The following is a 27,950-nucleotide window of genomic DNA, read 5'->3' as shown; positions in this document are numbered from 1 at the left end:
GAATCTGAGAAACTGCCCCGGCGAGACTCTGGCCTTGAAACTGCTTCCTCGCTGAATGGCTCTGAGCCATTATTTCCCCTCTTTAAGTTTCACTTTCTAGCAGCCATCAGAGGATTTGTATAGTGATTAAACAAGATAGTAGGTATAAAATATTTAGCATATTAGTGTCAGGCACATGATGATTCAGTTGCACATTAATTATGATTAGTACTGGTGTTAAAATTACATTTTGCATGTAAGTCTAAAAGCTTGGATCTGTTTTTCTAGAATATGCTCTATTAGGTGCGGCATAATGGAGGATGAGAGCTGACCGCCTCTACGCAGAGCAGCAAGAAGAGACAGCTGAAATAAGATACCACAAGTAGACGCCCCCCTCCCCCGAAAAATCCAAAATCTAATTATATCAATCACAGGCATTTTTATTATGCTTTACATTTGCAAAGCTCTTTCACAATCATTTCATTCGCTCCATCCAACACGGCTGTGATGTGTAATGTGGGGAGGGCATTATTCATACTTTCACAGATGAGAAAAGGAGGCTCAGAGAATTTAATGCCTTCTGCGGAGTTACAGCTGGTCCAAAGAGCAAAGGGTACCACAGTCTATAGATGGGCCATCCAATACAGTAGCCATGTGTGGCTACTTAAAATTAAATATTCAGTTCCTCAGTAGCACAAGCTGCATTTCATGTGCTGAACAGCTATGCATGGCTAATGGCACTCGTGTTGGGTGACATGGATAATAGACCTTTTTTATCACCACAGAATGTTTCATTGGATAGTGCTGTCTATAGAAACGAAGAGCACCAAATCATTACTGCATAATACTGTGCCTTCACGTGCGCAACAGTGAACCTGATATTCAGAGAAAGAAGTCACAGGGGATGAAGATACTACAGGAATGTTTCTATAAAAAAACACCTGAAGCTTTATACTACAAAGCTCAATTAGTGTGACACTGGACTATAAGCATAATCAGCATCGGGCCCAGAAGCCCCCACAGCACCTGGTGCCAGTGTGCTGCACAGGGATGCTACAAATATTTATTGAGTAGTTCTGTTCGATCATCCGCCTGTCTCAGAGAAGTGTGTCACTGTAACAGAATTCTTCCTGAAGCAAACAGGTGAAATGTCATAAAAATGTAAGTAATAACCTTTGGTAAAGTCTCAAGGTTATTCATGGTTATGCATTTACAAAATTATTCAATGTGCATACAAAGTTTTTTATATTCCAATATCTTTAAGTGCAGAAAGGTTTTTAATGGTGATACAAGTCTCAAGGAGATATCCAAGATTTTGCTTTGTAGAATAGTTTATAACATATTGCTAGTAAATCATAAGGTAATAGATCCTCAGTAAGCCACAAGTCAGTCTTAACTTTTGGTTCACATTCTTGGAGCAACAGTGGGTAATAGCTTCTAGAAGTGGAAAACGTAACAATAAATGCTCAGTATTATTTGGAAGCAAAAAAAATGCTCGAAAGTTTCAGAAGTTAGTTTCCAAAGTACGACAAACAACTACCTAAAAATCTTCAGCTTTGCCTGGCAGGTTGCTATGTCAAATTCAAGGTAGATGGGCAAAGATGGAGGCAGTTTCATTTTTTAAATTGACTTTGAAAGCCTTAATGATATATGTACATTTCATAAAAATATGAGCCTTAGTATAATGGTCTGTTCTCAGACAGATGGGACTCAATTTATGTTCTACATGATTGTACCCCAGAATTTCAGACTTAAGATGTCTGTCATAAATATAGTTAATCTATTATTTTATGAGGGATACTAAATCTCAGCCTCCTGGATTTGGATAGATGTATGCCAAGTTTATGATGGCACTTGTCTATAAATGACAGATGCAGCCAAAGCAGAAAACTATCACTTTTTTCCTACTCAACAGCACAAGGTCCTGCTGCTGGAGATGGAAGTGGGGGAAGAGGCAGTCACGAAGACCTTGTTTGCTAATCGACAGAGTCCCGCAGCAGCCGGTGGAAATGAGAAGCTGTCATTTGGAAAGCCTGGCCCCATTTGTAACAACACATAAAAACTGTGAAACACATAGGGGAACCCATAAAAACGACGCGGCGAGGGTCTGCATTTGTATCCTTGGCAGAAAAACCCTTCGACAAAATTGAAAATGCTCTTTCATAAGGCAACAGGGTGATCATAAAGAGCTGAACTCGCAGCCTTTCCAGGCAAATCACACTGATCAGCTAGTTGATAACTGCTCTGGGTTCACACCCAAGAGATCACCGCTGTGTGAAAGGACAGCCTACTGAAAACCAAAATGAGCTGCTGGGGCGAATCCTTTTTTCTTTCCTTCCTTCTTACGTCTTTTTCGACACTGTCATCTCACAGTGTTCACGGTGTGGTCACAGGTATGGGATAAATAAAACAATCTCTATGTCCCCTGTGGGGATATTTGAGATGAAATAATGCAAAATGCTACTGAAAATTTGGACAGTGCTCAGGACAACTCAACTGGGCCCTTCAGGAGGCAGTTCGTGGCTCGATGACCTTCCCACTGTGGTTGACCTCTATCTCAGTTAGTGCATTTGGCTTAGACACAGGAAGCCTACAGTTGTCAAGCTGGAGCTTTGAGAACATTTATCATTTACCTGAAATGAGTGTTTTCATTCAAACTTGCCCTTGAAAAGATCTGTAATGTCTAAAGCTTTGCTCTATTAGGCTAAATGCTACAGACAACATATATACTGTGTAGGCACTAAAGATTATCAATAAAATGAAGCCTTAATGGGCCTTTCATTGCTATAGCTCCTACTAAAAAATATCAAGAGTCACCAAGCAATTTAAAAGTAATATATGGTCTTACTCACTAATTCTTTGAAAAGGGGTTTAGTGGTCTGACTTTGCCCATTGGGATACTTGTATTTCTGCCCCCAAGTCAGAGAAGTTTGGAAATAATGGGAATAATGGGATATACATAACAGGAAGCCCTGGGTTCCTGCCCTGACTCTACTGGGATATGAACTGTGAACCTCACACAGGCCATTTAACCCTTCCCAGATCCCAGGTTCCTCATTGTTATCATAGTTTTAGGAGCAGCTTGAAGGTGATAACCATTATTTTTCTTTGTAGTTCAAATATCCAACACAATTAAAAAAACATGCTTGGTTGGAAGTTCTTTGAGGGCAATAAAATATCTTTCTGTTCCCCATTGTACCCCAGTATCTGGTAAATATACCAATATACTATGAGGTCTGTCCAGAAAAAGCCCAACCATTATTAATATAATGAGAATGGTTTGCACAACATCGATGTAACCTGGCAGCCAAGGAGAGTGGACTGGTATGCACATTCATGAACAATGATGACTTTACTGTACTAGTCAGTGGAGGCAGTAGACACCATTGAGTGAACTTGTGTACTGTGGGGCTGTCACATTCAAAATGACTGAGTAAGTAGAGCAACGAATCTGCATCATATTTTGATTTAAGCTTGAACATTCCTCTATGGACTATTCAGATAATTCATAAGACTGCAGCTATGGACAACTGGTGATTGGCAGCTTCATCATGACAATAAAACCACTCAAGCATCACATCTCTTGCAGAGTTTTTTTGTGAAACATCAAATCACCCAGGTGACCAAGACCCTACAGCCCAGATTTAGTGACCTGTGACTTCTGCCTTTTCTGAAAACTAAAATCACCTTTGAAAGAAAAGAGATTTGAGACCATCAGTGAGATTCAGGAAAATACTATGGGGCAGCTGAGGGCGATTAGAACTATGTGAGGTTCCAAGGTGCCTACTTTGAAGGGGACTGAGGCATCATTGTCTTGTGTACAATGTTTCTCGTATCTTGTGTTTTCTTCAATAAATGTCTCTTTTTCATAGTATATCACTGGATACCTTCTGGACAGACCTCCTATACTACTTATTACAGAGATTTACATTTGTTGAGTGATTAAATGGGTATAAGGTTTGTTGTATGAATTAATGAAAGATCAACACTAATTTCAGCCCTACTAGTTAGAGTGTTGAGAGGACGAAAACACATATGTGACTGGGTTGTATAAACAGATCAAATTTAAGGTGTTCCTGTTGATATGGTTCAAGCAGAACACGCTGGTTCCATCATCTTTCCCCTTAATTGAATTTATAAAAATATCTGTAGCATTTAAAATCATTCCATCAGCTTTCGTGTGTTTAGACAGCAACTGATTTAGTCTGTTTAGGTCTAAATAGCTTTATATATTTTGAAAAACTACAAATGTATTTTTCCCCATCTTGATATTTAATTATTTTTAAAAACATCTATTGCTAAAGACTAGACATATGGACCATTAGATTGACTATGACAATATTTCATCATTAGTTTGATTATCACAATATTTTGTTATTTTCAAGAAATAAGGTTTTTCAAAGGATCTGGGTTTTTTTTTTTTTGAACCTATTATGAGAGGTTAAATGCTGTCACCAAATCCCCCCTTCCCCCAAAACAAAACCCATTCCATTTGTTGTACGGGGTATATTATCACAGGGAGGCATGCTGTCATAAGGCATGATGACACCTGAACTCCAGGGAGAAATTTGGGTCAAGTGCCTGGCCCATATGTTCTCACTATCTTTCTAAAGATGCTTAATGCTTGCTGTGTTTTGACCCCAATTCTCCCAAAGCACATTTCTTCTCCCTCCTACCATGTTTTGAACTCCCATTAGTGCATCATTAAAAGTTGGGATAGATCCTAGGAGACCTGAAAGACATTTCTTTGGATTTTACATTTAATTCTACTCTAACTTCTAAAAAGTGAACAGGACAGCTATTCTTACTTAACTGCCTTTAACAAAACATATTTTCTTTCTAATGAAGTATGTAATTCAGATAATAGAATATTTGACAGAGTATTGTGTCATGGAGGCAGCAAAAAACTGTAAAAAATAAAACCGGACAGGAAGTCAGGAGATGATAGCTTCTGTTCTTCCAAATAGTGGGTAACCTACAGCAAATCACCGTCACAATGGGGACCTTCACTGAGTTGGCCATTTTGTAAACTGGAGACAATATTTGACCCTACCATCTGACAGGTCAGGGTTAAAAATTAATTAAATAATATACATGAAAGGCTTTCTTCTTTAAAAAGGGAGAAGCATGATATAATAGTGCAGTATCTATTATCTATGTATTAGATAACATATTTAGTGATTCTACAACATAAAGAACAAATAATCTTTGTTACCAAATGTGGGTTTGCTGACTCGTTCTAGGCTGCAGAGCTTCTGGAACTGGCATTTATGGGACCTAATTGATAGTGGTCCCTTCCCACACAGTCTCCTTGTCTGAGGAGGCTTTCTGAAGCTTCCTCTTACAGTAATGGATTTTTTCTTCTCCAAAGGCCCTGGGCAGCCACAGGAAAGTATTCTGTGGTCATTTCCTCAAAATTTACAGTGACTCGACGAGCAGAAGAGAATCCAAAGAGAAATATTTGCATGTGTGTTTTCAACAACAGAGAGGCCCCTAACATGACAGTCGAACACAGAGAGGGATGCATTCTCTTAGTCCCCTCTAATGGATGTGGTCCTCAACTAGTCACTGAAACAAGATGACTCAGCCACTTTGGGCCCTGAGGGGCAGATGCGAGTGTGTGACAGCCTATTAAACAACCAATTTTATGGTATACATGCTAGAAAAATGAATTTTTTCTCTTCTCTCTGAATCATCTTGAGTTGACTCAGAAAAACTGATGAATCACTGGGGCTATGAAATATGGACTCTTCAGAAAAGGTACTCCCACTAGTAGCCCACTTCCAATTACATAAAGTTCTCCTGTTAATTCATTACTTTGTGGGTAGTTCCCTTAAAATCCTCAAGTTCGTTTGTAATTCTGAGAGGAACTCTATAAAGACCTTCAAAAATCAAAATCTTTTATTATTGAACCCATTTTCCAATTCATTTAATAATGTCACTACCTCATAAAACTTCACTGTTTTATCCCCCCATTCCCCTTCACTGTGGTAAAAAGAATATAAAAACATCTATTAGTAGATAAATTGAAGAATTCCTTCACTGAAAAAGCCTACAGTAAAAACCAAACATAAAATGAATACAAAGGAATAATAAAGTCAGTATCTTAGATCCATTTGTTGATTTTTGTCTAAACACACTGTGACGGAGTAGGCTATATATACATATATATATATATTTACATACACATATATACTTAAATGTATATATTCCACAACATGGAATGGTAACATATCACATGTTTAGATTCCATGCAAACACACAACATCCTGCGAAGGAAACATGTTAATATTATAAAAACAAATCATGGAGAAAACATGCAACAGCTGAGTGGAGGAGAATGGGGCTGGGGCAGGGGACCAGAGGAACACAAGAGATGTAAAGAACAAAAAGTGCCATTGACCTGATTTGTCAGAGCTGTTGCCTGTGATTGGAGTGATGGAGCAGCTGGTATTAGCCTTTGCGCTGTCCTTGGAAGAAACCATTTTGGGTTTGTTTTTCGTTGCCTCTAGTGCTTTGACCTTCTTGGCATGTTTACTTCCTTTGTAGTGGGCCTCGGCCTGGCTCTACAAAGGAGAACAAATCAGGCTCATTTTTTTGCTACTTACAAACACCACAATGGATGATCATGCAGGAAAAAATACATTCAATCATAGGCAACACAAACATTTACCACTCAGCACTTAACTACGTTTTGGCATATAATGAAGTGGTAGAGCAGTATCTAAGAGGCTTTTGCATACTGAAACATTCTCTGTAACACAGGGGACCCGTGTCTTTGAAAACCAGAGGACAACACGGCCAGGGAAAAACTGTGATGACAGTAAGCTTTGTCATCCATGCCTTCTACCATTGTCTGCTGAGGTTACATTTGGCTGGCAGCAAGCTGCTTTGGGGGTCCTACCCAGGCAAGTCCTTCCACCACCATTGTGTTTTGTTTTCTCCCTTGGCTAACTAAAAACCTGTCTGTCCTGAATCTACTTTCTTCTGGTCTCTGCTCTGAAAGCAAGTGATGTAACAAAGCAACTTGCTAGTGAGTGAAGATGGCACTATGCTTTGGAGTCATCTACATGAGTTTCATGCAACATTTCGATGATTCCAGTTCTAACAATAGATGATATAAGCTACAAAGAGGGTAGGGACAATCTTTGTTTCTGATCTCAGATGTGATTCTGAAGTCACAGCAGTTATTGCTACATTCATTTATACAAGAAGCATGGGTAGAACTGTGACTTCCATACTAGATCAAAAGGAAGAAAAGAGATCAAGACAAGTGACTCCTCAAAACCTTTAAAAGACAAAATCAAATTACAGAAAAACAAGAAAACATTTAGTCAATTTATTGATGTGGAAAATTCCCCTCTGACTAAAGAACAAGGATTTTATTTTTTTGGCATTGAGTACTAATGCACATATTAATAAAATAATACATATATTCACTTTGATTTCATTTTTAATAAACCCTGAAAATATAAACATCCATTTAATGACAAAACACTAAACATACCTTATTGGGCATATTAGGTTACTTATAAAAGGGAAATGGATGATAAAACTATTATATGAGTTTTTATTAGAAGATTTCTGAATAATTGTTTTATATCAGTTTTCCTTATAAAACTGTCTGTATGTGAAGATGATCATACTACTGTTTTTATCCATTTCCTCGGCAAGCAGAATATGGATGGTGTGTGTGTGCGTGTGTGTATGTGTTTAAGTAGGTAGGTAGGTAGGTAGGTAGGTAGGTAGGTAGGTAGAAGTGACAATACACAGAATGAGCCAGGTTATAATTTTATGTTTCAACAAAAGATATGTAAGTGATTTTTCTAGCATATAGCCCTGGTCCCGCAAGGTCAATGAACTTGTATGACCGTGCACAGTCCCTAACTTCCTGAATGTCTTTTCATAAGTATTGGTTTAGATCATCACTAACTTATTGCTCTTAGTTGGTTTGCTCAGGGACTTTTCATTATGTACTCGCTGAGTGGGGAAAAAGTCTCAATGGAGAAGAAAAGTGTGACATTATTTTAAGTCTTATTTATTACCTTTGAAGAATGATTAAATCTAGCTAATTAGCTAGGTTGATACAAATTAAGAAAATATACAACTAAAAATTTAAAAATTGATAATGTGAAGTTAAAATAATAATGATGAGTAATCTTATTAAATCTTTGCCAAGCATAGTTCTAAATGCATTATATGTATTAGCTCATGGAATCTTTGTAATAGCCTGTAAGGCAGGGTTATCAGTCAGCACTTTACAAATAAAAACTGGGCACAGAAATGTTAAATAACTTATCACAAGTCACACAGGTAGGCAGAGAAGCCATTTTCCAGTTTGAAATGTTTGGCTGTGTTATGCCTATTTAACTATATGCCCACATACTATATGTATACATACTCACACTAATGAAACCATATAGTTTTATTAGAAGTGAAAAATTTCACACAAAAAAGCACACTTTTAATGACTCAATGAAGATTGTATTTTAACAGAAGTTTCTATAAGTAGGGAATATCTATTTAATTTGTGGGGAAATAAACTAGCATAATACATTCAGCCTGATCCTTCCAGTGAGTAGCTGAGTCCTGCTTTTCATGTATATAACAATTTCTATAAAGTATTAGGACACCTCCGCAGTCAGGAGACCTCCTCCTCTTCCCAAGTACACCAAATAGTCAGATGTTACTTTTGTGCCCTTCGGCTAAAGAAACATGTGGTTCTCAAAATAAAACCTCCTAGCACAAGATAAGCAGAGTGTCATTTCCTCATTACTATTTCCTGGCATCAATGCAGAAAGTTAACAGCATCAATTAGCACTCGGGATAAGTGACACTGCACTGGATGCCAAGATGGAAAGAACTGCCCGTCGCCACGATCCACTTTCCTTCGAGTTCTGGGGCAGGGAGACACATGTAACAAGGGTTCTTAGCTCTGAGGGGCCGCTGTCTGGGGAAGACTGTGGAACAGAGATGGGGGCAGGTGCCTTTCACTCACATTCGGCTTCCTTCCAATTCCCCTGTGATATTCTTGGTAGCAGCACTTTGCTATCCTCACTACTGTATCTGATGCAGTGTCAACAGCTTCTAAATCCTTGGCAAATCTTCAAGTAAAACCAAGACACCGTTAAATAGTAACATGATTAACCTGACTTCATTATCTAGGAATCTCCCTAACCGGGAAGTGAAAGGAACAAGGACAAGAGCCAGAAAACCCATGAAGGAGGCAACATAATCAAGCACATCAACAATGGCTCTCGTGTCACTTCTAAGAGACTTGGTTGACCAAATTAACTTACTTTACACCTCAACAACTGATCAGCAGACACATATTTGTCTAGCACTAATGGCTTGCTTTCTGCTTCCCCGCCAAAAGTGCTGTTGTGCCCCCAACTAGAGTGATCGAAAATAACTGCTTGCCAAGAATTGCCAGATTGGAGAGTTGCCTAAACCACCATTCTGACCTCCACACAAGAATCCGTTGGTCTCTGGGTTCTCCTCTCAGAGATTGCTGCGGCAGTCCCCTGACCACCCCCTGGTAGAGGACTAGTACTGACAAGAAATTAAATCCTGGAACTCTTTCTTCCATTCCTCTCCATCTTTGTTGCTAAGGTGGTTCACTTTCCCAAGTCTTCTACATCACTCGGGACTTAACTGATCCAAACAAAAAAGATAAATAATAAGATAAAATATTGCTTTAAAAATAAAAATGTAGTAATGAGAAATTCTAAAATTCACTGTGTTCCCTTTTCTAGTTTTTGCCTTATTATTTCAAATTTGTGCTTCAGAGAAGTGACTAGGATTTTGGAACATGATGTTAAAAATGTGTTTACTTTATAGAGAAACTCACAGTGTCTGGGGAAGGTCAGTGCCACTGGAAAAAGTCCTCAACTATTTTTTTTTTACCAATTAAACCTGTTTCTCTCTCTTTCTTTCTTTCTTGCATTTCAAAAAGTAACTAGAACTTTTCCCTTTATTTAAAAACGTTCATCATTAAAACTATTGGCATCGTTTTTCCTGAGACAGATTTTGATGTGTTAAAACAGTGTTATGTGGAAAATAGCAGAGGTCAGGTAATTTTTAGAAAAACTCTATACACTAAAATGCCAAATAAAACAGATGTCAAATGACCTAGCATAAAAACAGACTAAACTAACAAGGGGACAATCTGATTATTTATTCCACAAAGAATTATTTAGCACCTGCCATGTGATAGATAGAAATTATGAAAGATTAAAAGCAAAGACCCCCTACTTGTAAGAATGGTAGTTAGAAGAAAGACATACATGCTAATAACTATAACCCAAAGCAGAGAGCGGAATTGTAAAATGGGAGATAAAAGGCTACAAAGGCTTATGGGCATCAGAAGAGAGAAAAATCTCTTCAGATTGTTGGGGATCATGAAAGCTTCATGAGAAGGGGACATGAGAGCTGGACCCTGCTCCAGGGACAGAGCTCTGAAGTGGCCTTGTGAAGGGGGAGGTGTTTCAGGCTAAGTGAAAAGAATGTGCTAGGGCTGTGAAGTCCTGTGAACTCTGCGATATTCCCCAGGCATGTCTGCTTTTCAGAGCCACTAGAACACAGAAAGAGTAGAGTTCTTTTTATCATGTAGCACTACCTCAAAAATTATCTCCTATAAAACAAAAAACATAAGAGTTCTAAAATTAAGGAGAAGTTCTATTTGTAGGCATCTTGCATAGATGGTTGTGAAGATGTTGATTTTACATGACAGATTTTATCCTGTGCTCGAAACTATAATCCTATCTTAAAAGCACAATTAAATTATTTATATTGAAGCTTTCATAATTGTTTGAGATGAAAGCATGGTATTTAGAATACTGCAGTTAAACCTATTAAGAAACAAACTAGAGATTACTGAGTAATCGCTAATTACTCAAATCTTTGTTTTAACATCAGACTGTTTTTAACTATCCAAGTGTTCCTTGCCTGTATTTGTTGAACTGACAAGACCACACACTGTCAGAGCCAAAGGTACAACATGAGGCACACTCAGGAAAAGGTGCACTTCATCCAAAGCCTGCCAGTAGGTCTTTCTGCTGATGTTCCCAATTATTAGGCCTACAATCACAGCCACGAAGAAGTACTGGCTTTGATACTCACTTCCCTCAATTGTCATCTACTGGGATCTGTTGAAAACAAAGTCATAACCATTATGAGGTTTTTAGCTTAAAAAGATACACTTTCTTATTTATAGCTAAGTGAAACACTTGAGCATTCAACAGCCTATCTAGGGTCACTGCATTGCATAATTCTCTGGGGGGTGGGGGCCCAGACACACAATTCAGCGTGCGGGGCGGCTCTGGCTCCTGCAAGGCAGTGTTCTGGCTATGGCGTGTCATATTTACTGGCTTTCTAGCGTATATGTAAAAAAAAAAACCCTCATCAACTCCAAATATTTCTATATCACTAAAGAGAAAAGTTGTAGCTTCTAGGAACGAAATGATATGCACTCTAGACTACTAATTCTCTTTGGGCCTAATTTAGATTCTATTAAATATCACAACCCAGAAGTAGAGTTTTTGGGTTGGAGCAGATTTAAAATGCCACTGTTTGAACACATGAATTTTACATATATTCATTCACATTACATACATTTTCCATGTAGGTAATTTGACTCATTTGACCCTTGATGCTCACGTTCCTGGTGCGTGGTTCGCCTGTGAGAGTCCTTCACACATGGGAACGTGGGGAAACTGTGAGTGGACCTAACCACTATGACAGAATTTACATGGGAAATCAGAGAAGCACTTAAGTTTGGGTTTCAAATGATATGGAGTTTAAAAGTCACAGCAAAAAGTGACTTTTTTTTTCCAAAAAGTGACTTTTTCTTCAAAGAGTGCTTTTTTAAAATAAAATAGTTTCCTGTAGAGTTCCAAAGGATCAAAATTTTGTCTCATTTTTCCAATGAGTTTTATATTTCAATTATATGAAGGTGGGGTTTTAATTTTAGGAGAATTTCAGCAATCTAAGATTCTTTCCCTGGACAAACATATAGCTTATGTTTCCCATTTAAGATTGAGAAGAGCAGGGCATAAAACAGAGTTATTTGAAGTTGGCTATATCATCTATGATCTGGGCCACAGATTCTTTTATTTGTTCTATTCTGTGCTCTCTCCTGTTCCCTCCTCATTTTCAAGTTAGACTGTAATGAAAAATTTTATACTTTTAAAAAGCAATGTTATATATATATATATATATGTGTGTGTGTGTGTGTGTAAAGTTTATCCCTATTAATATATTAATTTTTAATTCTATTCATGAATACTATAATTATAGAGATTATATTTTGAAAATAAGTGTTCCTTCTATCAACTTAATGGAAGTGGGCTTACATGACTTTTTCATTGTAGATAATGGACAATGAATTTATTCAATGCAATTTCTTTACATCATCACAATTTAGTTAAGAATTCAGCAAAAAATATCTGCCATGCTTATCCTAAGAAATAAGACTGCTAACTTCTTCATTTTACAGTATATTAGATTTTTTGAAAGATATGTTTACTTTGTCTCCTGGATCGGAGGTCAATGTCTGTGTCAATTTAATGATAAATGTGTGTGTGTAAAGTGCCAGTATGTACACTAGTTTAACCGAGATAAAGTGAAGTAAATGAACCCTAGAGAAATATGCCTTTAATCCTTCTCCCAGATCATTAGGGGGAGTAATCATGAACTTCACACAGAAGGATTCAATAAGCCAGGTTCTCTAAATTATTATGCCCAAAGTGGGATTATTATTATGCCCAAAGTAGGAAAACTAGTGCCATTTACACTAAAGTAATCTTGATTATGAAATAATGGGAGCATTTATAATTTATTAAAATATATCATTTTCCTCAAGAAATTATGCACTTGGGAACTCAACCTGTTTGAACATCTAAATCTTAGAATTTTTATGAAGCATATAGGTAACATCTTTTATTTTATAATACCTTATAAAACACTACAAATTTGTTAATAATTACTTGATTTTATCACTTATTTTATGATTTTCCCCAAAGTGTTTAAAAACAAATATATTATCTACCACTCTCAAGTTACTTTCACATTCTATATTAAACTGGGAGATTTTAGTTAATAATTCCCAACTATTTAAGAGTTTATAGTGATTTCAAAGTCATGTCCTAAATTTCTAATGTGATCAAGAGCATTGCTATCTTTCAGTGGGGCAACAGGTCACCACTGTGTGCTGTGCAAGAGCTACGCATTAAAGCTGTGACTCTACAGCTCACTAATTTGAGTCTTCTGACAGTCAGTTAAATTAGGCTCCTGGGCTTCTGCATATTCTGCATTTTAGTCAGGCTGGAAGGTATTATCTTTATTTCCATTTCCATATTATAGAAATTTACATAAATGATACAAAATAAATCTAAAATTAGAATTTTCAATCCATTGTCTCCTTATATTTGATATGTGATATCTTTAATACAATCTAAGGAGGCAAAGTGGTTTTGGGAGTGCAATGCTTAGAAAATTGGTTAAAGAATGGCTTTAGTAAAGTTTTATATATCTTTAATGTGCTATTTATTTATCATTGCTCATTTGAAAACTTTTTTTTACAATACAGATTTTTGTAAAACTGCTACTCCAAAGCCCTAAACCAATTTTTAAAACTCAGCAGATATTTGATAATTCAAAGTTAAGTGAATTATGTAAATGTAAAGATTACTAAAATATCCTTTCAAAACATACAAATATAAATAACAGAAACTAAAGAAATTACATTTATACTAGTCAACCAACCTGAGTCATGTTTCTAACTAAAGTGCCAGATTAAACTAGAAGTTTTCATTCCAGATCAATGTCACATATAAGAGTTTGGTCTACCTGAGGCAAAACTAAAATTAACATGCCTATAACTTTGAGTCACCCAATAATACAAAAATATTTCAACATAATCAGTGAAATGCTAAGTGGACTTCCAGTGTTTCGTTCCAGAGATGTTATTTATCTAAAAGTTCTACTCACCAATAATAGTCACGTCAATGGTTGTTCATATAATATACAATATGGTCAGTGTGAATGCTGTCTTACTCATCTTTGAGTCTTCTGAAGGATCTACCACATGGCATGCACTCGATAAGAGTTGAATTGAATGTAATATACATGGGACAGAGTAGGAATAATCTAAAAAGCAGGAATTTTATGCTGAGGGCCTGTCCATTTATTCTTTCATTCAACAAATATTTATTGAATACCTATTATGTTCCAGGAATCATCTTATGGGTTGTTGGATGCAAGTCTAGTAAACTTTACATCCTAGTATGGGGACATAAACAATAAAATATAAATTTATATATATTTTATATAGTAAGTACTCAGTGATAACTATGAATATGTTTGGTGGTGCTACAACAAATAAGAAAAGGTAAGTAGTATAGACTATGATGGGATGGTATACCATTTTTGGTATCAAGGAAAGCCTTTCTTTTGAGGGGGTCTTTGCTTGGGAACCTGAATGAAGTGAAGGAGTTAACTAGGGTGGTGAGCAGCTCAGGTCCAGAAAACAGCAAAAGTCTAATGTTAGGATTTTGACTTCTACTGTGAGTAGGTGGAAAATCCCAGCAGTGTTTTGTACCGAGGACGAACCTTGTCTGACTTCTGTTTATATAATGATCACTATGGTTACTGTGTGGAGAATGAGCTAATGTGTACCGTGGGGAGGTTGGGGCGAGGTAAAGTAGGACTCAGGCCTTCACCATCACCAGCATTGAAGTGTACAAAGTTCAGAATTGAAGCCACCGGAGGATCAGAAAGGCTTCAAAAGAATGATTTTCTTAACCAGTAGTTATAATATTTGGGAGATCTACAATCTTTGGTCTTAAATCATTTATGATTTGTATAGAATTTTATTTGTATAACCATTTGCTAATCATTACTTTTGTGTTTTTTAAGTTCAAATTATATATATATATATATATTGTCTAGGTAGTATAATCACACTGTTTAAAAGTAATTTAAAAAGTATACACAGTGAAAGGTCTACCTTTCAGATTCAGCAACTAGTTGTTGTCACTTTCTGGGTATCCTGCCAGGGGTAATTTACATGCCTATCAAGCAAATATATATAAATGCCTATATTTTTCCTTTCTTTCATTTTTAGACAAATGCCTACATACCACATATGTTGTTCTGCATTTGGCTTTTTCTGTGTAGCAGTATATCTTAGAGATTTTTAAAAATGAGTAATTAGAAAGTTTTTTGACTTTTTAAATGGCTGTGTATATTTATTTCATTATATGAATGAACCATAATTTATTTCAACAGTACCTCATTGTGGATATGTGTGTTGCTTCCAAAGCTGCTCTGTCACCCATGGTGCAAAAATAGGCATTAGATACTTTAAATACTTATTTTCTTCTTTCACAATTAGAACAAAAATTTTTAGTACTTTAATTGAATTAAAGCAGACATTAAAATTTTTACTAATTAGTTTCTATACCCTAATTTGTAATTATGAATACTTCGTAGTTATGTGTGCTCTTAAGCATATTTCTTGAAATCAGGCAACAAAATGTGGATCCTTGCCGCAGGCTTATAAAATGATATGAACACTGGAGAAAAGAAAAGGCTTTGAAATGGGCCTTCAATAAAAAAAGGATTTCAAAGGCAAGAGGTATGTACTCCCCATGAGGAGAAGACTGTGATAAGAAAAAAATGTCTAGAAAAAACAATTTATATTTAGGAAAATGTGAATGTGGACATGAATAGAGTAGGAGAGGAAGAAAAGATTAGAAAGGTAAGTGCCAGGTTATTTAGGTCTTAAATACTAGGTAATGGGATGGTAGTTAACAAATAGCATACTTGATTATGTAGTTAATGAGAAGACAGTCAGGGCTTTGGTTCTAGCACAATCTAATAGCAGCAAAGGCCTACCAGAAGGAAAAGAAAGAGAGGAGAGTAAATAGAAGATTCTGACCACAGTGAGTCAGGGAGTACTGATATTCTTAAATATACATGTCTCAAATTTCAGGGGCATCATAAACCAAAAGCCAAAGTTTTTATAGAAAAGGAGCTATTCCTCATATTAAGATAAATCTCTCCAACTAAAGATGCTGCTCCTTTTGCCTTCCCAAGTGTCTGTTATCTTTTCTCTTTTTTTACATTTATATTCAACCCCCACCACCAACACGTCTTTATCATCAGTGTTTAAACAAGCTCAGCTCTTCCCAACCCAAAATAAACCATTCCTCAACCTCCACTCACTCCTACCCTATTACTCTGCTCCCTTTAACAGACTGACTTGTTAAATTAATCTTAGACACTTCCACGTTCTCTTCTCTAATCAGTCCACCTCAATCCACTAAAACAGACATCATGACGACACCTATGCTCTAAATCCTAAAACCGAGAACGTCTTTCATGCCTCATCTTGCTTGACCAATAAGGTACACCTGGACCTGCTGGAGAAACTCGCTTCTTCTCAGGAAAACACTCTTTCCCAGGCTCTTTCTTAGACTAGTGTCCCTCATGTCCCTTCATGTCAGAACCATTTGCAGGCTTATCCCCTCCCCTGCCCAGTCATTGAATGTTGACATATTCCAAGGCTCAGCTTGAGGCCTTCTTGTCTTTCCACTCCAAACGTTCCAGTCTACTCCCTATTCCAGTCTCACCCACACCACAACTTCCCCAACCCTCTCTGCACCAATCATTTCCTGGTTTCTCTACTCCAGATCTCTCTTCGGAGCTCAAGACTAAGAATATCTACTTGGATGTCTCAAAGCATCTTAAACGTGAGTTCAAAACCAAACTTTTGGTAGCATGCCTCTGCTTTACTGCCCAAACTACCTTGTCCTTTTCTATCAATTCTTTTCTGCAGATGGCATCACTCTACATCTGCTGTAAGAGCCAAAGCCAGGAATCAACTTCACTGCTACACTCTGCCCACACCCCCAGATTCATCAGTCCCTAAGTCCTGCAGATTCTACCACCTGTGTATTTATCTCTCTAACCAAGACAGTTCTTTAGATCTCAACCACAGCCTGGTCCACACTGCCATCCGTTTTTGCCTGGACTACTGCTATAGCTTCTTTAGTGAGCACCAGAGGCCCCTCTTGCTCTCTTGTAAGCTGTTCTCCCCCAAAGGGTCAGAGTGACATTTTCAAAATGAAAAGCTGATCATGTCAGTCCTCTGCTTAAAATACTCAATGCCTTTTCACTGTTCTTAGTTTAAAATCTAAACTCATCATATTCAAGACTTACATGGTTGATTTCCCTGGACCTGCTTACCTCTAGTTTCCTTTGGTAGCAGTCTCTCCGTTATTCTCTGAGAAACTGAGAGTGTGTGGCTGAGATGTGTTGAGCTATCCTTTTACACAGGCCTAAAATACTGTTCCTTTTCTCTTTTCCTAGTTAACTCCTACTCATCCTTCAGAACCCAGCCCAGACACACTTCCTTAAGAAGTTTTCCATGATGTCCCAGACTAGGCGACATCTTAACTTTTTGGATTCTTTCTTTCATAGAACATTTTACAATTAGAAAAATTATTAATTTTTGTAATAATTTGATTAATGCATGTCTCCCCCCTAAACAATAACCTTCATTAAAGCTGTACCTATAAGATTTTTGTTTTTCATTCAGTATCTTGCACTTAGCACACTGCCTGAAACATTCTACCTGTTTGATAAATACCGATTACATAGATAAACAAATGAATTAATGAATGGAGAAAGTCTCTTTATCACTTGACAATAGAATTAAAGTAATGGTAGAGGAAGAAAAAATAATTGGAGTTTACTCTAAATGATTCAGGCCTAAATGACAAAGAAAATGGTGAAGTAATTAACAAAAAGATGCAGTTATAGTGGGATGAGAAAATTTTGCAGATAAAAATGAGAATTCAGTTTGGACATCTATTTAGACTGCTCAAGAGATACATAATGTAGATGCCCAACAAACAACAGGAAATAAAATTGGTAGTTGAGGAAGAAGGCTGGAGCTGGAGCCATCCATTTGAGAACCACATGATAAGATGATAACTAAAACCCTGGGGACATATGCATTCCTGAGGACTTAAGTACAAAGGGGATAAAATCTATTTTGAAGAAGGAATCTTGGGAAACAGCTATATTTAATGGGTAAGATGAGAAACAGCTATATTTAATGGGTAAGATGAGGAACAGCTATATTTAATAGGTAAGAGGAGTCAGCACAAGATAAAGAAAAGAGGCCACCAGAAAAGCTGGATGTACCAGGGAGTAATAAAACACAGAGGTCAAGGAAAGTGAAAATTCCAGAGGAACAGTAATTAAAAATGCATACACGCAACTACCAAAAAGGAACTATAGTCTTACTGAAGTACAATTATATGTGTTTTAGAAAATGTTTTATTTATTTTTTAGAGAGAGGGGAAGGGAGGGAGAGAGGGAGAGAAACATCAATGTGTGATTTCCTCTCGAACACCCCTGACTGGGGACCTAAGCCTGAAACCCAGGCATGTGCCCAGACTGGGAATTGAACTGGTGACCCTTTGGTTTGTAGGTCGGCACTCAGTCCACTGAACCACACCAGTCAGGGCTCCAGTGCAGTATCTTAAATGCTAAAATACTTTTCTGTAATTTCAACACAATCTCATAAAGTAACTGGAAAATAATATGAGGTCTTTATGTCCTGGAAGAATATTTGATAATGTGGCACAAAAAATGTAGTATTAGCCATGTTTGTGTGAAATGAGGGGCTTATTTATAGCTACTGCTCCAAGGAAAATTACAGCGCCTCACCCATCACTTCAAAGAGCTGAGGAATGCAGACCCACAGAAAGAGCGCAGCAGCCAGAAAGACTGCAAATACAACGCCAGGTTACAAAAATCACTCTGAATTCAAAAATAAAAATAAAAATAAAAATAGTGACAAATAGTTATTATTAATTATTTGCTAAGTACCAGGCACAGTGTTTTGTGTTAAGAGATAGCATCTCTTTTAATCCTCATAAAACCATGCAAAGCAAGTATCGTTAGCCCAAGTTTACAAAGACTCTGAAAAGTTAAGCAATTATGCAATATCACACTTCCATAAATGGAAGGTCCTGAATTCAACCCCAGGACTAAAAGATTAGGCTCTTAACCACTGCCCCACTGTAGCAGGCCCCAAGCCCATGGTCCAAACAGCCTCCACAGGGGAAGATCCAAAACAGAAGAGACTCTGTCCCTTATCACTCTGGTAAGACAAGATCTTCATTTCCTTAGAGTGAATGATATGGTGGTGAAAACAGGGCTGGGGATGTGACCTTTAAGGTCATATAAAAATTAGTTTTCATTGTAGAGAATAGATTCAGTAACTCCCAGTCAATTCTGGGTTGTCGTAAATTAAAGATTAAAAAAATAAATCCCCTTTAGGACAATTTATCCAAGAAATATATGTGTCCTGTGCTAGACACCAGAGAGACAGCAATGGCGAAAGCATCCTCAGTCCCGTTCTTATGGAGCCAGCACTCGCACGTGCCTGTGTGTGCATGTGTGTGTTGGAAACGGATACTAAACAAAGAGTTACATAAAGATATATTTACAAACTGTGATATATTTCATAGAGGAAAATCACTGGGTGTTATAAAATCATTATCAAGAGCGGGACTAGTTTAGACTACTGAAGTCTAGAAAAGCTCTTCCAAGGAAGAGACATTTAAAGTGAGGCCTGAAGGAGAAGTGTGGACTAGACCAAAAGTGGGAGGGGCAGGAGGAGCTTGGCAGGTGGATGGAAATAAAGGAAGCCACTGTGACTGAAGTCAGCGAACAGTGTGGCCAGAGGTAAGAACTGACTAGAGATGTATATATCTGGTTAGAAACCCTATTTTGATTTCTGTTAGTAGAGTGGAGATTTTGGTATTAAGAGTAGCCATAATCAACTGAGTACCTACTACTTCCTCTCGATCAGTGATTTTCAACTGGTGTGCTATAAGAGTTTTAAAACATGAAATACCTGATTATTTAGTCAGGGGCAATGACCTCTTTTCCCTTGGAGTGTCAAATTTAAAAAAAAAAAGAACAGCCAACACAACAATAACTATCTGGTGTGAATGAATCAAAATTATACATATTTTTGTCATATTGGCAAAAGTATGTATTTTTGGTGCACCACAGACTTTTAATAATTAGTTTATGTGTGCCATGAGATGAAAAAGGTTGAAAATTGCTGCTCTAGATTCCCGACTTCTTTCTGCCTATGATTAGAAGCAGTGGGTTGAAGTTGGGGTCATAAGTTAGAATGGTTTGGGGGGTTTCAGGCTTGATCAGTTATAACAGACCAATTGCTCAGTAATTGGAAAAACAATTCTTAAATACAATGGTTCACTCACTTGTCTGTTAAGATTGCCCAGGTCAGAACACCAAATAAGTAATTTGTTCATCATTCACTTAATTTGATCAGTATGAATAAATAACCACATTGGATTAATCATCACTCAAAACGTTGGCCTGAAACATAAATCTTATATACTGCCTAAGTTAAAACACTTGACTCAAAAAATTTTCAGAAAAATTCCAACCAAGTCACAAAAATATCATTTGCTTTAAAAAAGAAAATAGTATTAGATGTTACTAAATGGTTATAATTTCAGAAAAACCTTAACAATGTAGGCTAATTTGGGTGAAGGATATAATGAAATGGTAAAAAACACATTAAAAAAGTAGAACATTTTTGAAGAAATGCTGTTAGTTAATAACTGTTAGCTACCAGAGATGCTTAGGTATCAAAATATGTAAGAATTAATTTAAATTATATATTGCTATATTTTAATGAGTGCCTTCAAAGTTAAGTAAGCCTGTGAAATTGGTTCTGTTGGCATTCTAAGTCTCTATGCTTTAATCTCTTTTGCAACAACATTCATCTGCATTTTCTTTGAAGAATTTGGACCAAAGAATTTGAAAAGTTCAGTTCAGCCTGTACCTGAATTATCACAAATCTTTAATAACTATAGTCCAAATTAACAGGAATTTTCTGTATTTATGAAAATGGAAATTTATATAAAAGGCAATTATTCAATGTCTAGCTCTGTAGAAAACTAGCTTGAAGAGAATGTCTTTCAGATATCCAAACTTTGTATTTTTAAATCTACATCTGCAAATTCTGTAATTCTATTCTGGCAGTTTACAAATATAGACATCTATCATTTCTCCAACACTTACAGATGTTAATGAATACCCCCTTCTATGACCATCTGTGTAAATCCATAATTGAATTTTACAAAGAGATCATTGGTATTTTTAGTTTAAAAGTGCACATAGAGCATTTTGTTGGCTTAAACATTTTAAATTACAAAACTGTACCAAATAACCTAACTACTCCTTTAGTGAATCTATACTTTTTCATTCTTCTCAAATGATATAAGACAAAGCCGATAAAATTCATGACATAAACAAATCATCACATAAAAGGATTCCATAGGTGTCTCTCAAAAAATATTGAATGTTATATCTTTCCAGAGCAAAAACCAGCTAATCATTTCAAGTTCACAGTTCAGAGATAATGAAAGCTACATTTCAGAGAACACTCAGTAGGCGTTATCGGAGATAAAAAGGAAACTATTTTATGATTGTGAGTATAAGTCAGCACTACACATCTCCCATGCTAAATGCAACACACACTTACAGCAGAATTAGAATTCTGTTAAAAATATTTACGAGTGGTAGTGGTATACTGACAGTGGGGCAGTCCACCTTCAGGAAATAAGAGGGTGTACTGTCTGCCTCTGTGAGTTAAAAACAATAAAAGTGACTAAATATCAGTCTGCTTTTTATTATCACTATGATCTGGCAATGCTAAGGTCTGTAATAAAATACTTGTTGAAAAAAAATTTTGGTCTAAGTTCTAAACAATTGCTGTGCTTGCAGTGGAATTTTAATAACATAGGTAAACTTAGAATTAGCATATTTTTGTTACTTATCTTTTAATTAACCACATGAAAACTAATACAGAGAACTTGCAGTTATATCATCAAACTCCCAATCCACAATGACTCTGCTACACACTCAAAAATAAGTTCCTAGTGGTTAAGAATCATTTAAGCTAGTTTCAGATACAGTTCTAGTTTTCAAATTCTGTGTCACTCATATTCTAGAATTTCAACTGTGGATTTGCAATAAGCAATGTTAGTATAGTGGCTGTAGAGTCAAAAACTTGAGATATTTCAATTCTCTCATTTTAAAGAGTTTATTTATTTATTTTTAGAGAGATGGGAAGGGAGAGAGAGAGGAAGAGAAACATTGATATGAGAGATAAACAATGATTGGTTGCCTCTTGTATGTGCCCTGACTGGGGAACTGAACCTGTAACCCAGGCAAGTGCCCTTACAGGGAATTGAATCCATGACCTTTCACTTTGTGGGACGATGCCCAACTAACTGAGCTACACCAGTCAGAGCAATTCTCTTATTTTAAATACATGACTGCTTAGAATTTTTGTTTATGTTTGAAAGTTAAGAGTGACAGTGACAACTGTGAGGTATATTATTCTTGATTGGTAAATATAAATTTTAACTTAATGTATAACATATTCCACTGACTTTGGTTAATATCTTTCAAATGAATATTTATGCTTCTTTGTAAGTTATTATGTGCTTTTAAACTAAGGAACAGAGAAGAAAATAAAATATCAGTGGTATAATTTAATAGATATGTAAATTGTATCTTACATATAATTTTGATTTTATTAAAATTCACTCATTTGTTACTATAATAGTATTCATTATTGCAATAGATTAATATGTGGGTTTAAGTTTTTTCTCATTTACAAATATATTAACATAATCAAAAGGATTTAGCCTTTACTCTTTTCCTTTTTTGTATTATAATATTAAGTATTAATATATTCAAATATTAAAACAGTATCTAAGTTTCTTATCTGGTTATTATTATTCATGTAATTTCACACTTTTTCTGAGAGTGATTTTGTCTTCTGGAAGAGATGTTAAAAATGATCTAGTTTAGTAGACAGATATGTTAGGAATATCACTGATACAGTAATACAATTATTATTTGTGAGAGGTAAAATATACTTTACATCTGAAGAAAACACAAATTAATAAGAGTAAAATCATATTATCTGCCTCCCCAAAGCAGAATCTTAACAAAATGATGTATTCTGGGGAGTCCTTGTTCATCAGATCTATTTTCTGAGCAGTGAATACAACATTTGCTCTCCATGTACCCTAGAAGACAGAACTAAAGTGACAAAAATGTACAGGGTTTTTCTCTTTTCTCTCCCCTTTTTCCTTCCTTCCTTCCTTCCTTCCTTCCTTCCTTCCTTCCTTTCTTCCTTCCTTCCTTCCTCCCTCCCTCCCTCCCTTCCTCCCTCCCTCCCTCCCTCTCTCCCTCCCTCTTTCTCTCTCTAAGATTTAGGTAAGATGTAATATTCATTACTAAAAATGACTAAATCCTGAAATGTCGCCAATGGAGCTGTGGAATATTCTCTTGGAGAGAAGATTCAGTCACCTATAAGAGATCATCTTAATTGATCATGTGCAGACAGGCAAATTTTTGTATAATTTGGGGGGGTTCATGGACCTCCTTGCGGCCTATCCACAGACAACATCCTCAAAGGAGCCCTATCTATTTTAGTTCTAGTTTTTAATAATTCCTCAATTTTCTCTCCTTCAGATTCTGATCATCTCTTAAGCCTCTCCCCTGGTTTCACCTCTTTCACAAATCTCTGAAAATACAGCGATAACGTATGTATATGGAGAGTGTCTAGTTTAGGGCCTGGCAGAAGGAAAGAACAGGCACAGGAAAGAATCGAGACTAGCTTTCCACTTGTGATTGTTATTCTAGCTTGTGTGCTGTCTCCTTTCCTAAACTGATATTACCCTTTAGTTAACATCATATAGTTCAGCAGTGTTCCTAAGTGCATTAGTTTTATTTCCCTAGGGAGATAATCAGGTCTGTGAGAGTAGGGAACTTCTCTTACATTTCTTGACTCTTCCTTTCTTGGCAGGAGCTAGTTGGATACTCTTCAGTCTCTGGTCAGCTTCACTACTTCTTTGCTCTCCTTGAAGAGCTCACGTTAACCAGCAACACTATTTTCCTACAAAGTCTTTCTAGCTTGAAATTTTAAAACTGGTGAGAATACTTCCTCATATGCTACCCTCAAACCCCGTCCCCAGCCATGTGTCACTGAGTTTCTTACCGCCCTTCCAGTTTTCCCCCAAAACTGCTCTTTATGCTGACCCACCATATCTAAAGTTCTTTCGCCTCCAGGGTAAATGCTGTCATTTCATTCAAAGAACTGCTTGAGACACAGAAGTGTCTAAGACAGTACCTAAACTGTCTTTTGCAGGTTGTTCTGTACTATATGAAATCAGCTACTTGTTTGAAAGCAATGGAATAGACAAGACTACTTTTGTTGTATGAAGGGTTTTTGCTTTGTTTTGTTTTGCTTCTGTCTTGTGTACAGAACACCTTTTTTCCTTGTTGGAAAGGTTATGAAAATTATAGTCAACTGTTCACTGAAGCAAACAGTAGACAAGCTATGGGAAAGCAAACATGTCCCAAATAAAGCCTGAATATAAACTTTAAACCAGCAGCTAATCAGTTAGGGAACCTATAAGTGTTCAGCCTAGAAATTCTACCTGATATCAGATTATATGTTGAATAAATTTTTAGCTAAAGAATCCTAAATCACAAAAATTGAGTGAAACTTCATCTGATTGGTAAGGATTCCACAACCAGTCTTAACTAAAGCAGTACATAGCAAGCAAAGAGGGAAAACTCACAAACTTTCAACAGTCTTCCCTAACCCCTAAGTGGCAAGGCAACTTGTAGATGACAAAACAACCAACAAAATGACTTGAAAATCCTTTCAGGAATCTTTTACTTTCCCCTACAAGAGGTATGGAATTTTACACAGGAAAAAAGATGACCCACCATATTTTTTAAAGGTGTTGTTAATGTTTGATCAGCAAAGCTGTACTGAGTGGAAATGTACCAGAGCTTGCAGCAGCCATGGTGTGCTGTGGATGCCTAATGGTTTTGCTCATGTGTGGGGATGGATTCAGGTACTGTCTTTGTGACATTCATATTTATTGTTCTTCAGAATATCATATTAGGCTTATCATTCTAATTTTGAATATTGTTAAACACATATAAATAGTTAGAGTAACATTTCATGTGAAACATCTACACATTTTAAGAAAAGTCAGAGAAATACTGAAATGTATAGTATAATTTCCCCATTAGTTAAACAGGATCTGATGAGTTTTTTAAGTCCTAAAGTTCACATTTACAAAACTCTTTTATCCTAGTCTTCCCTTTCAGTGATGAATTTAAAATCAGCCCTAAATTATCCGAATACCCCTTTCAAATAAGGTATGTCTAAGAACTTTTTGTAATATAAAGTGCTGCTTTGGAGCAAGTTTTTTTCTTTTAATTTAATAAGTAACTAACTAACTTCAAGAAAACATGACTAAACTTTTTAAGACCTTTGTTATACAGCAGCTACTGAAGAAAACTTTCAGTGTGGTGTGTTCCTACTCCCTGTAACCACGCTATATTTCTGTCACATTGAAGCAAAAAATGTTCATCATTTTGTCATCTCTGTCTACAAAGCAGAGAATTACCTTCCCAAGCTCCTGAGATTTATACTTTTAATTACCTCCTATCTGCTTCACTACCTTCCATACCTAAGAATCAACAGAAATAGTCTTATTTATGGGAAAAATATAAAATGTTTGACGAAAGCATGCTATCACTTTCTAGATTTCCATTTGATGCTACGGATGTCTTCCTTCTTCAGTACTTTCCTTCTTGATAGAATCCATTGGTTTTTTAAACTTATAAAATTATTCATTTAATAATTTGTACTGCTTAATAGTAGATGTAAACTTTACAACTAGCTTCTGAGTTCTAAATTCACCAATGAGATTATTATCACTGTGGAATCTCTTTATTTAATCATCAGCTGCTGGATTCAGTTTAACTGTGGTTTCCTCCCAATCACCTCATGATAAACTCACTTACTTTCCAGGGAGGACCAACTTTCATGGCTTATTCAGTTTCTCAAGGGGAGGCCACTACTAGCACAGGAGGGACCTGGCAGGCTGGGCGCCAGTATTCTCAAAACTCTGCCTCTCACATTTTATCAGCACCAAGTATTTTTCTAAAAAAACCCCAACAAATCAATATATATTTATTCAGACATAATTATATATATAATTTTATGTATGATTCTACAAATATGAATACATTATAAATTGATCGAGAGGCTGTTTAAGGAGCTGCTCTCTACTCAAGGGCTCCAAGAGAAACAGAGTAGATGTTCCTGAGTGGCAGACAATGACTGGATAAATATATGTGAGAGGAGGCAGGAGTTAATCTGTAGAATTAATATGACTAGATCTGAGAATGGTGTTATAGGGAGGGTCAAAGTTTTCTTTGACATATCAGTTATCAAACACAATGTCTGAAAATTCAGGATATATAGGATAAACTCATTTTTAAAAGCAGTACGTTGGTTGGAGTTTTAAACAATATATGCTTACCCTGACCGGTGTGGCTCAGTTGGTTGGGCATCATCCCACAAAGTGAAAGGGTGTGGTTTGATTCCCAGTCAGGGCATATGCCTGGGTTGCACATTCTGTCCACGGTCGAGGTGCATGCGAGAGGCAAATAGTTGATCTTTCTCTCTCTCTCTTATTCCCTCCCTTCCCCTCTCTCTAAAAATAAATAAATAAAATATTTAGAAATATAAACTCAGTAGGTATCCCCCCTCAAAGGGAAGTGCCTCTTAATTTAAAGCAATGTATCCAGTCCAATGAAACCTAAAAATTTTTTTTAAAAACCCACTTAATAAAGACGCTACAAACGTCCAAGAAAGAACTAGAGGAGAAGAGAAGATAAAGTAGAGAAGATAGGAAGGAGTAATCTGATGGTCTACTGGAAAAGAATGTATTTTGACAAGGAGAGAGAAACACTGATAACTCGTGGAAAGAATTTCTAGAGTTAAAAGCAAGCACTAGGCAGCAAATAGCAAAACACAGAATTCCTTAGAAGAATGTCACACGATGAGAAAGGAAAAGCTTGATCCTTCAGAAAGTACAAGCATGCACCGTTGCAGCTGAATGCCTTTCCTGCTTTTTGCTGCAAGGGACATCTTTAAATGTGGCATCTAGCGGCTCCTGTTTCCCAGCCGCTCTGACTTCCCAGGGAAGGAAGCACAGCTGCTGCAGGGACTTGCTACCTCACAGCAGCTGGTGGAGAGATGGCATTAAGCATAGTGGCCAAAGGAAATGGAGGGTCAGCCAAGGACATGGAAAAGAGCATTTATGTGGGACCCAAAGCTGTGGCTTTCTCCCTAATCTCATGACTGCTGAGATCTCTGCTGGATGACAGAGAATGCCAGGGCCTCTAAACAAAATTGCACTAATGGCAGATGGTGGATGGGGTGGTTTGTTAATGCAAGACAGAGAATTTGTATTATATGAATTGCATAAAGAAGTCAGGAAGTGGGCATAAGTTTAAAACTAAAAGAGAGAAAGAGAGACAGACAGACTGACTGACTGACAGACCCAGGGGGACATACTTACATAACCTTACCCAAATAAAAACTGCTAACATGACAAAGATACAAAATGCAGAGGGAAATGGCACTGCAGACACAGCAATTACACACTGATGCAGTCACATGGGGACTGGAGGTGACTGCTGAACAATTTCACTTTCTAAAACTTCAGAGAGATTTATAGGAAAGAATAGGAGAGAGAGTCAGGTCACCCACAGAATGTTTATACAAATGGTTGGTCCCTCTGCCATTTTAAATTCTAAGAAAACCTTTCATCTCCTGTCCATGTGTGCTTAATCAGTCTAACGTAAATCAATGAAATGGCATCAGGTCATCTCCTTATGTCTTGAGATGTGAGGGAACAGAACACAGTAAAAAGAAGAGCGAGCTAAAATGAGAGCTAGAGACACTGGATAATCAAAAACCAAAACAAAGACATTGAAAAGCACAGCAAAAGTAAAAACCT

At 36.7% G+C, this 27,950-nt stretch overlaps 1 protein-coding gene across 5 annotated transcripts in view; it reads right to left on the bottom strand.

Annotated features, from left to right (window-relative positions):
- ZNF385B (zinc finger protein 385B) overlaps positions 1-27,950 on the bottom strand; it is a 362,179-nt gene that overhangs the window by 15,696 nt on the left and 318,533 nt on the right. For all 5 annotated transcript variants that reach the window (XM_045823881.1, XM_045830264.1, XM_045830969.1 and 2 more), the window contains one exon: positions 6,383-6,545. In XM_045823881.1, coding sequence (XP_045679837.1) covers positions 6,383-6,545 — 163 coding nt within the window. The remainder of the gene's footprint in view (positions 1-6,382; positions 6,546-27,950) is intronic.

Source organism: Phyllostomus hastatus, unplaced genomic scaffold (assembly GCF_019186645.2).
Source record: "Phyllostomus hastatus isolate PE091 unplaced genomic scaffold, TTU_PhHast_1.1 phas_contig_1, whole genome shotgun sequence".
NCBI lineage: Eukaryota > Metazoa > Chordata > Mammalia > Chiroptera > Phyllostomidae > Phyllostomus > Phyllostomus hastatus.
The sequence above is the reverse complement of the archived record's forward strand: the minus strand, read 5'-3'. Positions and strand labels throughout refer to the sequence as shown.